Here is a 14,358-nt window from a genome sequence, read left to right on the forward strand (position 1 = left end):
ATAAAATAACACTTTAACATCAAACCAGCGGCTGTAAGGCTCTCCTTTATATCCGAGTGTTTTTGATTTAATTTGAATGCATTGTTATTGATGGGGACTGCATTTCAACATGATACAAAGCATGCAACTGGTTCGCTGCCTGCCCAGATACTGAATAGATGAAACCACAATTCTGCACACGAGCTATGGGAATATAATCAAATGCCAGTTAGGAAAATAAATACAGCAATATACAATAAACACCTTGATTATTCACCGTAATTTGTGAAAAGTGTGCACTTCAAATGTTTTTAGACATCTAATGCTTCAACTGAAGTGACTTTCTGCACCTGTGCCTATAATGCTGTTAAAATGCTATTTCCTGCCTGAATCGTGTTAATGCCCCCCCTCTCCTCACTCTGCTGCCTGCGGTTGGGATTCCCCTCAGTGTGTTAGTATTCATATACATATATTCATGATGAGACAAGTTAAAGTACTCTTTTTTGTGTCTCTTGCACTTTGATATTCCTGCAGGAAGTGAATGAAATATATTATTATAGTGACGAAAGGGTTGAATCAGCCCCATGGGCAGAGTCACAGTCATTTCTTTTATTGTTGTAATTAGAATGAATTGTTTCAGCTGTGCTGTATGTAGTCATTAGTTTAGGACCATTTAAAAAAAAAAGAAATCTGTGTCATGCCAACGTTCAGGACATACATGTAATGATAATACATTGAATTGATAGGGCTTATCAACAAACATTACTCTGTATTTATTTGCACGTTTGCTTCAGACCAACTTTTTGGCCATAAACGTTTGTAAATGTAAATTCAATCATTAAGAATATGAATAATAACAACATATTAAATTAATAACCCACTTATCTAGAAACAGTGCATATCTTTGTAAATCATCTTGTGTTTAAGGTTCCTGTAATAATTCTGTAAGACTTGCAGACTATCGGGGGTGATACTGTGTACGTTCATTCTTTATGCGTTAATGTGTATTGGTGTACAGGGAAGCAGAAACCATTGTAATGCATTTACAGCATGAGCTTATGTGCAATGCATGTCCCTGCAGGGGAACATAACACTCAACATAAAATACACAAACTCTATGATAAGTACATACATTAGAATACAAAGGAAATGCACGTATTACTTGCAGGTGAATAGGGTAAAACAAGTAACTAACAGATATCACCATGAAGCTTCCCATCACATTACATGTCACTTGTTAGACGCTTTTATCCAAAGAGACTTACATACTCAATACTGTGGGCAATCCCCACAGGAGCACTTTGGGGTGAAGTGTCTCAGGGACACAACGACTGCAGTGGGGTTTGAACCTGTGCTCCCCTGATTAAAAGTCCAGCACACTATCCACTGAGCCACAGCCTTCTCCACTTCATTACTGACATTAACACAATTATTTATTATATTACACGTGTTCTGACGTGTTATGTTTGAATATGCAAATTATGCATGATGTCATGCTAACGCTTGGTGAATGTAGGAGACACAAACAGACAAAGTTAGTAAGATAAACTCCCGATGTGTTTTATTTCCACCAGTCGGACAGAAGACATGAAATAAAGAAAACCATTTCTTTTTGCAAAAATACTATTTAAAAAACATGTTTTTGCCTCAAAACTTAAAGTCTTACGTTTTTTCGTAACTCCAAAATAAAAAATTAATGATGAGGGTTTTTTTAGGGTAAGAGAAGTGTTATTGATCCACTTGGGGAAATGACTCCAGCTGCAACATGATTCAATAATCAAATATACATAAATGTATTTGGACTTTTTTATATACATTATATTATCCTGCAAGCACTATTGTTTTGGTACTTTTGGTATATGTTGATGCTTATACATTTGTAGTTGTTGCATTTAAATACATATCTTATTCATTCTCCCATTGTCAAGTAAGTATTAAATACTTAGTCATCAGTTACAAGTACTTACAAGTTAAATATACTTCCAGTCCACCTCTGCTTGTTGAGTATTAAAGCTTGAATAAAACACACGCCACATGATTAGGTCAAGTAATATGTGTTTTACGCACTCCAAAAACTGCTTGCACTATAACACGGTGGACATTACTGGAATATTATTAGATGTATGATTTATTCAAGGCGTTTTAAAGGCTGGGAGCGGTCCATCTGCCGGGACAGAAGGCCCCCCCCCCCCAAAGTTAGATGTTCCTGCTGAGCTGTGCAGCCTGTGGTTGGTATGCAGGTCAGATTGTGTTTCCTGTAGAAATGCAGGTTAGTTCAACGTGATGCCACATCAGCACCGAGCCAGTGGTCCGCAGAATCACATTATAACTTCATTTTGGGAGCGTCACACTCCCGCTCTGCAGCTGATCCGCTGAATGAGACGCAAACCGGCCGAGGTTAAAAAGGGACTCAAAAGAGCAGCTGGAGGATTCATCTGCTGGAAAGGGTCTCACGGTGGAGGAAGTTTCTGGAGAGGGACGCTGTGTGAATATAGATACTGGATACAGGGAATCATCTCCACTCTTTGTTTCTGTTTCACATTAAAGCAGAGTTAACCGCCCTTCTGTGCAATACATGTGAATTCACTAGGATAAAGGCACGCCGCGCTTTGCCTACACATAAATACAAATGTCCATGTTTATAGGAAAATCTCTTGTTTGGGTCAAATGAACAAAACCTTGAATCTAAATTAAGTTTTTAAAAACAAATTACAGAAAAAGCGTCATCAAGTGGAGGAAAGTAAATGTATTCAAGTATGGTACGTATCAGTTTCACTTGGATATCTATTTAATACTTTCATAAGACTTGTTTGTATTGTAAACATATGAACAGACAAACAAACAAACAAAAGGGGTAAATAATAAAGTAAAACAATTAATACATATCAGTCGGAGTAGAAGCACGGGGATCCATCAATAATAAGTAAAACATGTAAAAGATTGTCTACTATTTTTTGGTTTTCATTATTTTTTTATTTTTTTGAGGGTGAAATTATTTATGGCTTTTGTTTTACTTCGAAAATCGGGGCTTTTATTTTGAAGGTGTATCGCCGGTGACAGGTGACAGGTTAGCGGGGGAAACCTCTCCACACTAAGGTAGGGTGGAGTTATGGGATGGTGTATCAGCTGGCTGTGAAGGCATGAGGTTTGTCAGTATTTGTTTTGTGTGTTCAGTAAAAAGTGACATTTGAGCGTCTTTTTAAACGTTTTATTTAAAAGGTGAGCGTAGCGTCTTCCACACCGGAAGTTTGAACACATGAACCCGTTCATTGACTCAGTTATTCTTCTGGATGTAGACGATACTGTTCATTTATAAAAGAAGATTTTATATTTTATTTATTTATCTGTCAATATTTATGTTGTTTAGCTCAGCGATCCTACTACTGCTCACTGAAGCTGAACGTTACAACTGTTACTCCATTACTTAAAGTGGACATATCATGCTATATTGGAAACATATAGGGCCATACCTATACAAAGCATGTCTGTGAAGTTTTTTGCTTGAAATCCCAAACAGTTCATTGTAGCCATGCCTCATACTGCTCAAACCCCTCTTCTGCAGCCCTGTTAGAGAAACGCAGATTTTGGGTCCTTAGCTTGAAAAAAAACAAAAGAGGAGGCGGAGCTAATGCCTGATCAGAATTCTACCGGAGATAAAGTTAAATTCTGCTCTGATAAAACGCCATCCTGTTTAAACCACGTGAAAGATTATTTCTGAAACAGTATGGAGCTCAAATGCTCTGAGTGTTATTGAGGCTTGCTAATGTAAACAAAGACGAGATTACGTCCAAAACAAGTCAGGCATTGTTTCTGATAGCAACTTTCTGTGGCTCCTAACCGTTTCTCTATGACTTTAAACTAACTATTTTAATTCTTACTCCATTACTTTTAGCTCATTATTTTTAACTGAATTAACTGATCTGAATCCGTCGCTGGTATGATAATAAATACATAAAAGTTTGGGGTCTAATATTTCATTTTATTAGGCTTACTGTGATAATGCATACCCCACGGGGCCAATGTCATTTTGTTTCACAGTCTTCTTTGCGGAGGAAGGAATGTTAAAATAATGATAATAAATAACTTCTGTAGTCGTTTCTAACAATTGGTAGACTTCACTACTAGAGGACAAACACATTTTATCTAGCTATTATTTTCAGTATTTATTAATTTGTTGATTAATTTTATAGTCATTTGAGCATGAGAAAACTCTGAAATGTCCATCCGGCGGTGAATTACTACGAAGATATTTAATTTACTATAATGGTAAGACAAGGAAGACTAGGCTCGGCCCTCAATACTCCACAGATATACATAGCACGATGAGTGATGATTAGATAACTAACCCTCCCGAGCCTACAGGTGGAAGCTGGGGTGGAAGCTGGGGTGGAAGCTGGGGTGGAAGCTGGGGTGGTGCTGGGGTGGTGCTGGGGTGGAAGCTGGGGTGGTGCTGGGGTGGAAGCTGGGGTGGTGCTGGGGTGGAAGCTGGGGTGGAAGCTGGGGTGGAAGCTGGGGTGGTGCTGGGGTGGAAGCTGGGGTGGTGCTGGGGTGGAAGCTGGGGTGGTGCTGGGGTGGAAGCTGGGGTGGAAGCTGGGGTGGTGCTGGGGTGGAAGCTGGGGTGGTGCTGGGGTGGAAGCTGGGGTGGAAGCTGGGGTGGAAGCTGGGGTGGTGCTGGGGTGGAAGCTGGGGTGGTGCTGGGGTGGAAGCTGGGGTGGTGCTGGGGTGGAAGCTGGGGTGGAAGCTGGGGTGGAAGCTGGGGTGGTGCTGGGGTGGAAGCTGGGGTGGAAGCTGGGGTGGAAGCTGGGGAGGAAGCTGGGGTGGAAGCTGGGGTGGAAGCTGGGGTGGAAGCTGGGGTGGTGCTGGGGTGGAAGCTGGGGTGGAAGCTGGGGTGGAAGCTGGGGAGGAAGCTGGGGTGGAAGCTGGGGTGGAAGCTGGGGTGGAAGCTGGGGTGGAAGCTGGGGGGTGGAAGCTGGGGGGTGGAAGCTGGGGTGGAAGCTGGGGTGTGGAAGCTGGGGTGGAAGCTGGGGTGGTGGTGGGGTGGAAGCTGGGGTGGAAGCTGGGGTGGAAGCTGGGGTGGTGGTGGGGTGGAAGCTGGGGTGTGGAAGCTGGGGTGGTGGTGGGGTGGAAGCTGGGGTGTGGAAGCTGGGGTGGTGGTGGGGTGGAAGCTGGGGTGGAAGCTGGGGTGGTGGTGGGGTGGTGTGGAAGCTGGGGTGGTGGTGGGGTGGAAGCTGGGGTGTGGAAGCTGGGGTGGTGGTGGGGTGGTGTGGAAGCTGGGGTGGTGGTGGGGTGGTGTGGAAGCTGGGTTGGTGGTGGGGTGGTGGTGGGGTGGAAGCTGGGGTGTGGAAGCTGGGGTGGTGGTGGGGTGGTGTGGAAGCTGGGTTGGTGGTGGGGTGGTGGTGGGGTGGAAGCTGGGGTGTGGAAGCTGGGGTGGTGGTGGGGTGGTGTGGAAGCTGGGGTGGTGGTGGGGTGGTGTGGAAGCTGGGTTGGTGGTGGGGTGGAAGCTGGGGTGTGGAAGCTGGGGTGGAAGCTGGGGTGTGGAAACTGGGGTGGTGGTGGGGTGGTGTGGAAGCTGGGGTGGTGGTGGGGTGGAAGCTGGGGTGTGGAAGCTGGGGTGGTGGTGGGGTGGTGTGGAAGCTGGGGTGGTGGTGGGGTGGAAGCTGGGGTGTGGAAGCTGGGGTGGTGGTGGGGTGGTGTGGAAGCTGGGGTGGTGGTGGGGTGGAAGCTGGGGTGTGGAAGCTGGGGTGGAAGCTGGGGTGTGGAAGCTGGGGTGGTGGTGGGTTGGAAGCTGGGGTCGTGGTGAGGTGGAAGCAATAGCAGCAGCAAGCAATGCATGGAGAGAGATCTGTCTGGTTAAATAGAGCGGCGTATTAAGGAGACTCTGCTTGGTTGGTTGTAGAGTGGCGAGGGCAGGGGCATTATGTATGAAGGCAGCATAAGTGCTTGAGTGGCTGAACTAGCTCGCAGGCTTCGCCCCATCTTTGGTGAACCACCTGAGTCAGAACCAAATGATGTGTTATTCTTTGTGACTGCGTCTTTAAAAAGAGACAGTAAAAGATCATTTATCAGCTTTTTACTCAAATAAAAAACCTGTATTCCTACGTCACCAGGGAGAAGACAAGTGGCTCAATCAGTCAGAGTTTAAGTAGTCATATAATTTCACCGTGACCCTACAAACCTGTCATGTGGAGAGTGTGTGAGTGCAGAGAAAAGAGGCTTTTAACGGCAATTACTGCAAACCAGAAGCGTTGTTTTTAGTTTCAGGGGTGAACTCAGCCCGTGGTGTCATCACGGTTTGTGCTGCACGATGCAACTATGAGCCAAACTTTGTGAATCCTTAACGTCGCTCTGTGTTTTAGACGGTCAGTGGAGGAATTATTATAATAAGATATTATAATAATTCTGTCTGCGAGACCCTCCTCCAAGGACCAAAGAGTCTGAACAAATACCAAAACATTCAGAATTTTAAAGTTTATTTTTAATGAAGACGCAACTTTTATTCGACAAATTGATGAGTCCATCGTCAGAAAATAATCCCCCATTTGTTGGATTACTGCTAAACTCTGTAAAGTCTCTTGAAGGTGGAGATTTGGGGCTTTTCTTTTTCGAGTATTCTATGTCGTCGAACAAAACTGTCTTCATCTTGTGTTAACCACAGACTTTGTTTCAGGATAACAAGCAAACACACATTCAGAAAACCATTGACCTCCATACCAGGGGACAGGAAGTCTCAAAATGCAGACTCAACCCTGCACATATTCACTCAGACAGATGTTTCCCTTCACATTCCTCAGCTCTGGTGTTTGCGGCCCCTCCTCTGTGTCAGTGTTTAACCCCCGCTGTGTCTCTCTGTGATCAGGAGGTCTCTTCCCCTCGGCCTCCCATGAGTACGAGGTGTTTCGCTTCGCCCTCGCTCAGCAGCAGGACATCCCTAAACTGGTCCCTCAGGTGGACATGGTGGACACCGGCAGCAGCTTCGCCATGACCTACGCCTGTAAGTTCCCTGTCTTTGTATATCTGATGCAGCACGTTTCTTTCAATATTTGTCTTATTTCCAACCGTTACAAGGTGGTACAATACCAGCACAGAGCAAAACCCACCAAACTAAGGTCCGTTTACACGAGAACAAAACGGGCTGGATCCGCATAGTTTCTCTTGCGCATAGCCCTTTCGTTTACACGAGGCCGTAAGAAAACGATAGAAACGGACCCCACAAACGCTAACGGGTCCCGAGGTTGATAGATTTGCAAACGAAATGCTCTGGGGGGTCAAACGACTTCGTGTAATCGCCTCTATACGATCATTTCCTGAAAAAATAACGATAGCCCCGCCTCTGCTGCTCACTGCTGTAGCATGGCCAGTAGCTACGGCTAGTGCTACTGACCATGCTACCGATGTTAGTGCAAAATCTACAGCTCCTCTACCACAACCATCAGCAACAAGTGGACATGGAGAACTACATGAACTACTACATCCATCGCGGGGCGTAAACAGAAGGGTAGCCATGGCAACATTGCGGGGTCTTCTTTGCTGCTTTTGGTGTATTTTGTGGCGGAAGTTACAGCGCCAGTTACAGGCCCGGCATATGTACTACAGCGTGTCCAGCGTTCTCGTGCGAACAGACACGTCAAATGAAACGAAGACGTGTGAACGGAATACTTTTTTGAAGACGCATACTGTGCATAAACGCAAACGTTCCCGTGTGAGCGGCACCTAAAACAGACCAGGAGAGAAAAACTAAAACAGCAGCAGCAGTAACAACGTAGTGCGGCACTCATGTGTGAATAATACTTGCTGTCATATTTACGCCCATAGTTATAACACTGGACCATCCCTTTGTCATGGACGCTGCTATCGGGGACCAGTTCCTAACAAACTCATCCAGAGTTCCCCCGTGTTAAAACCTCTCCAATAATGTTTTGAGCCTAATAAGATATCAGGCAGATCTTAATGAAACCATTTCTGGAGTGTTGTGAGGCGAGAGCAGCATACAAAGCTGTTCCAAGAATGTGCCTATACGTCTACGTTCATAATTTGAGTCTTATCAAAAAACCGTTGTATGGATATCGAGGTATATCTTTCCAAAACACGTGTTAATCTCACGATAAACTGACGCCCAAGATACAATTTGAGACTGAGACGAGATGACTGAGCTAATTTCATAATAAAGAGCGCATGGAGTCATATCTACTTGCTGCGGATGTATTCTGTGGATAACCTTGTATTGCTGCAGCTTTTTAAATGCCAAGGATATTAAAATGTATTTTTAATAACTATCATAGACCCCCGGCCCCCGTGTGAGTTTTCCTTACGTAATTGAGCCAAATAGTCTCTGTTGTATTCACATCCACTGACCTTTCTGGATTTAATTGCGTGTGTTCTGAATGAAATTGACTTGAATAGCAAAGAGTTGCTCACAGTGTTGACCCTGAAGATAATGAACACCCTCTTGGATTTTACAAATATCTCATAGTTTCTTTGCTTTGGTATATTTGCTCTCTGGTTCAGTCTCAGGAGTTTTGTCCTCAAACAGCTCCTCTACTTTTTTCTTCAATTCATGAATTCATTAAAAGAATCCCTGCTTTTTCACCCGCTTTGAAATGTTCATTTAGAATGATGTCAGGGGAAGGAACCGTTTCAAGGCGATGAAGCTAATCTGTTTCTGTCTTTGTGCTGCTATGAACATTGCATTTCTGGGGATCAATAATGAAGTGTCCGTTTGTGGTTGCGTTTCCACTTGGCGTAGTTCCGGCTAGCGGGTACTATTTCACCGTTTTCTGGCCCCATAAAATCGAGGTTCTTAGCGGGCCAACAACTGTATGCTAAACTAGAGAGAGAATCGCTGGCAAGGGGGCTACAACTACAACAAGATGAACATATTTGACCGTGATTTAATTGTAATGCACATTTCAAAATGATGCCGAAGGAACAACATACTGATACCGGTTAGTAAAAACCATGAATTAATGCTTTGACCAGTCTGCAGACTGACGGCAGGAGAAACACCTTTTTAAAATGCGTGTTTTCTGAATGGAGATCGGCTAAGCTAACGCAGTATATGCTCCGTCCGTCCACACTCACAACAACGGCCTACAGACATAAATAAACCAGCGACTGTATTCTCCATGACACAGACAGTCTGTGGTTTGTACTTGTTTAACTTGTGTCTAGTTTCTGAACAGATATGAGGAGCTGTGAGCTCTGAGGGCTAACAGCTAACGGCTAATGTTGGTTTTCTGTGGTTCTCATTGAAGATGACGTCACGGCTCTGCCTACACTGCGTTACTATAGTTACTGCCCCAGTTCCTAAACTGAAATGGAAATGTGCCATAAAGTGAGCCGGGCCTAACGAGGCCTAACGAGGCCTAACGAGGCCTAACGAGGCCTAGCCATACCGAGCGAGGCCGTGTAGTGGAAATGCGCCATAATACTGATTGACTTATCTTGTGTCGGATACTTGTCTTAGATTTCTCTGATACTTTATATGAAATAGAAAATGAGCGAATAGATCCTTTCTTATTGCTGTGATTGGTGCTGTGAGCTGGATGTGATCTGAGTGGCTTTGAGAGCACCCTGCTGGCCTCTTGCACTCTGTTAGGAGCCTTGTGCTGTTCAGGAGGACTGATCCTTCCCCCCTGCAGATTTATCACTGGATCAAAGAGATATTAAAATATCTCGAGCTAGAGACACCAGTTATTCTCTCCATGAGTTGGCTTTGACTGGTTTTGATGCAAGATTGCAACCTTTATTGACATTTGTAGGAAATGGGGAGTTTCAAATGTAATCCAAAATGGAGTTTTTGTCTTTTTCGGCATGTGTTAAAAATGCCAAACAGATTAGATATGGTCCAATCAAAAAGCCTTTTATAAGCAGGGTACCATGTTGAATGTTGTCATGCTTACAGCCTCTTTACTTTGACCCTAGCAGCAGACACGTGGGACAGATAAGGGGCATAAGTAAAATAAAGTTAAAGGAAAGCAACCGAGGAGATATCCCCCTCTCCAATGGAAATGTGTTATGTTTCTGAAATAAATATATTAAATTAAAAGACAATGAAGGAAGGTTTTCTGTTTGGATAGAAATTCAATGCAATTTTCCAGAACAGCAAATGTACTTCCTGTCCAGATGTTAGCTGTAAAATAGCTAGAAAGGAAAACAGAAGTGGTCAATCGGATACTGTACAACTCTCGTGTCAATCCGTGATATCATTGGGCCCCAAAAATAATTTAGTTTGACATTAGGAAAGAGATATTTTCTTTTTAGGTAAGCCAACCAACAGTACTAACATTAGAATTGCCCTTATTTAAATGTTTGTAAATACAGGGTGGGTTTTAAGGGAAAACCAGGCGTGTTGCTCTCTGGGCCCAGACGTGCCATGTTGGCTTCATGCACCACTGAGCAACTTGTATAGGAATTAACAGGGTCCCGCCGTTAACGCTGTATCCAGCTCTCTGTATACATCCATGGAAATGTTTTTTCGTTTAGGTCTGACTGACCAAAATCAGAACAGAACATCCAGCTTCTCTTATCATTTTAAAAGCAAACAATGCAAATATGATGCTGACACATTATTGCTTTGACCGATTCATTCAGATGTGGTGCTTGGTTTGCATTTGTATTTATTTATTTATTTAAATTAGGTTATTTTCATGGCAGACATGCACAGAATGATGGAGCTGCACCTGAGCAGCTCACCTGCCTCCGGACCCTGCTGACTAACCTCGCGGATCATAGTTCCATTGTTGAGGTCTACTAGAATAGATTTACATTGTTCAATGTTCCAAACTCACATTGGTTTCTCATCCAGCATCTCTGTATAGTCTGTGTATTCACTCTCTGTCCTACACGGCTTGTTGGAGCGCCTGCCCCCCCCCCTCCCTATGAGCCCACTGGACGTCTGCGAGACAGCGAGACACAGCTAAACCCAGCCCGAAACCAGCCCGAACACACACACACACCCGCAGCCTGGCTGGGAGTTTGTGTGTGTGCTCACACCCCGACTCACAGCCTCGCCGCTGAGAAAAGATTGAGAGTGTGAGGAAGTCCGCGGATTGGTCCATTTGGGTATGGTCACTGTACCCAGGAAGAAACAGAGAAATGTCCAACGAGGCGTTCTGGGGCAGCACAGACAGGTCTTCTCTGTGTTAGAGTTTTACTCCCTACAGGGTGTACTTTGAGGGTTTGTGACTCTGCAGACCGTTTACATGCAGACAAACCTTCATAACACACAAGGGGATGGGTAATAACCAGAAAAGCATGACATGGGACCTTTAAGAAACCACTCACGGTTGCTGCACAAATAAAGCACATACATCCAGTTTAAAGCCCTTTGTAAAAACCCGTTCACACACAACAGACATGGCAGCCGAGAGAAAAGCCAATGGGTCACAGACAGTGTGAAGCCATAATGCGCCCCTTAGTGTCGTTGATGAGAGCATGTTTGACTGTCTAGTAACTTTACAGGTTTGTAAAAAGGGAGGTTGGATAGTGTTCTGCTGTCCACGGTGCTCTCCATCACGGGTCAGCGCCTCCTCCTCCCTCCATCCAGACTTCATTCAGCAGACTTGGGATTTGTGGAAAACAGAACTAAGAGCAGGCGGCTGTAAAAGAGCCCACAGCAGCAGTAAATGGACTGTGGCTCGGGGGAGCGTTCAGCACACTGCAGCAGGTTTACAATGTGCTGACCTCCTTTCATTCAGACGCCTTTATTACACCTGAATTCAACTCTGTACGTCTAACACAGCCCTCTGGTCGAATACAGGCAGGAGCACACAAGCTATCTGATGTTTTAAAAAGCCCCGGCAGACAGAGAGATGCTCACAAAGAAAGTCTCCGAAATGTTTTAAATTATTCATGTTTTTCATAGTTAGCGGTTCATTTGTATTTTCTGCATGTTTTATTTAAAAAGAACATTTCTTTAAAGTATCTCAAGAACCAAGCAAACCCAGTAAAACACTTTAACTCTCACTTATTAAACATTTAAAGCATACTATAGTAGTGTTTATTCATGTAACTGCTTTAAAACATAGCTGTAATTGATAACCAGAGGAACACATTAACACTCAAACATATCCATTTCTTAATTCAAGGTCCACCGTATACTTCTCCCAGAGCTTTCAGCCTCAAGTTCATGCATAATTGCAACGTGAAAACCAACCTAATCAAAGGTGTAAAAGGTAAACAAATGGAAATAACATGACGTTTGTGAAGGTTTTGACTTTCAGGTGTGAAAACGCCCTCAGAGAACTCAGCGGTGACCGCCTACAGTTTGTTTTAGATTGTAATTATAATATAGAACTATATTTAGTGAGAGTTTACAGCCTCAAACCAAAACCAAAACTATCTACGAGATGAGCGTAAAACATAGGATTGTGGGTAGTGTAGTCCTGCAGGTCTTTCTTGATAGTTATCACACTTTCGATAACAGCATATACCCTAGTTTCACAACCAGACAGCTATGAGTCTACCTTGGATTGTTACGCCAACATGCCTTCATTTAAAACCCTCAATTCAGAATGTAAGGATATTGAAGTGTTTACACATGTGGAAACAGAACATCTGGGGCCTTTGGGTTCCTTTTTCTTCCTCTGTCAAATGAATAAATAACGCATTTCCCTGCACATTGGTCACTTGATGCCATATGGATTTGCATTTTGCTTTAAACTCAGAGCGAAGGACTGAGAACTGGTCCCCCTGACTGCAGCAGGGTTAGAGCAGGATGTGAGTCCTGGCAGCGCTGCAGGTTGTTTTCATGGCAGACGTGCTCCGAATGATGGAGCTGCACCTGAGCAGCTCACCTGCCTCCGGACCCTGCTGACTAACCTCGCTCCTATTTCCTCTCTTTACTCCTGTGAAGCTTCACTCTCCACGCTCTGTGAAGTTTAACGTCATCATGTATTCACTGAATCTGTCCCCGCTTTAACCACACAGCAAATTATGGTCATCATCTTTTTTGAAATACTTTTTTCCTACGATTTCACTCATGTTTTATGCATAAAGATTGAAAATGTGCATAAAAACAAGCTGATGGAAACTTGCTTACTGTAAGTGATGGCTCCTGAACTCTACGTGCCACATTTAGCTTATTGTCACGATTCTCATGTTATGTCCCGTTTTTAGTTTTGTATGTCTAGGTTTGGGTTTATGTTGCTGTTCTCCCTGTCATGTTTTCCTCCTGGTTTATTGTCTGGTCCTTCTCTCTGTGTTTTCCTCCCTGTCGTTAGTTTCCCTGGTGTGTCTAGTTGTCTGATTGTGTTCACCTGTGGCCCTTGTGTTTCTCCTCCCCTGCCCGGCTGTTTCTCGTCTCGTGATTACCCCTCCCTGTATTTAGTCTCGTCTCTTCCTGTGTTCAGTGTCGGTTCATTGTCTGTCCTTCCCTTCATGTCAAGCTCCATGTTTGTCCTTGAAGTTTTGGTCCTGGATTATTTACTCGTGCTCCCCTGTTTTTGGGTAATGCTAACTTTGTCTCCTGTTTTCTTTTGTCATCGGCTTTTTTTTGTAAATGAAAGCTCGCTTTTTGTTAGAGATGATCCGATCACGGGATCGGGGATCGGGGCCGATCACGTGATTTTCAAAAGATCGGAATCGGGAGAAAAGAAATCGGGGATCGGGATTTTTTATTTAAATTTTTTATTTAAATTTTTTTTAAATGTTGTATTCAATGTTACAAAACAAAAATGACCATGTTCAAGTCTTAAAGTCATCCTGATGCCTTAGTTTTGGTTTCAAATTACTGAACATCATGTATGTGTTGCTTCTTTGGGGCTTGTTTTCATAGACCTGTTTATTTCTCTCAGATCTTGAAACAGAGTGGGCAGGGCGCAGTGTCTAATTGTAGCAGTAAGCTAACGAGTACTGAAAAGCTTTATTTTGTTTTGATCCAATGCTGCACAACTGAACTGATCCAATGCTGCTGTGAAAGAAAGAAGCTATATCCATGTTGGATAGAATATCCAATTTAAATAAAAAAATAACCTTAAGGGAAAACTTGAATGCTTTTTTTTCTTTTTTTCCTCTTAATGCATTGCATAAAGATCGGATCGGGAAAAATCGGTATCGGCAAATTGTCAAAATCAAATGATCGGAATCGGATCGGGAGCAAAAAAAGGTGATCGGGACATCCCTACTATTTGTTAATACTGCTTTTGGGTCCTACCTTTTCCACGCACCCTCACACTTATTGTATTTCTTTTTGTCATGTGTATAGTTTACTTCTCCTGCATTATTTTATTACACTCTGTTTCTTCTTGCACTATTTGTATGGTTCTAGGGTTATATCAGGTTGCATTGTGGAGCAGCCTGGGACTTGAGATTTTCATTGCATCTCTACACCGTAGCTACTCTGTATATGAAAATACAGCCTTTTAATTGAGCGTGTACCAA

The 14,358-nt window shown here is 43.6% G+C and overlaps 2 protein-coding genes across 2 annotated transcripts in view; one reads left to right on the forward strand and one right to left on the reverse strand.

The window, feature by feature from the left end:
- LOC307019049 (uncharacterized protein) overlaps positions 1-14,358 on the reverse strand; it is a 189,984-nt gene that overhangs the window by 69,588 nt on the left and 106,038 nt on the right. The window lies entirely within an intron of this gene.
- LOC307018408 (glutamate receptor 1-like) overlaps positions 5,897-14,358 on the forward strand; it is a gene marked incomplete at its 5' end in the record, with an annotated part of 61,567 nt that continues 53,105 nt past the window's right edge. The window contains 2 exons of the mRNA XM_079648639.1: positions 5,897-5,915; positions 6,836-6,970. Coding sequence (XP_079504765.1) covers positions 5,897-5,915; positions 6,836-6,970 — 154 coding nt within the window. The remainder of the gene's footprint in view (positions 5,916-6,835; positions 6,971-14,358) is intronic.

This window comes from Notothenia rossii, assembly GCF_949606895.1.
Source record: "Notothenia rossii genome assembly, chromosome: 9".
NCBI classification, from domain to species: domain Eukaryota; kingdom Metazoa; phylum Chordata; class Actinopteri; order Perciformes; family Nototheniidae; genus Notothenia; species Notothenia rossii.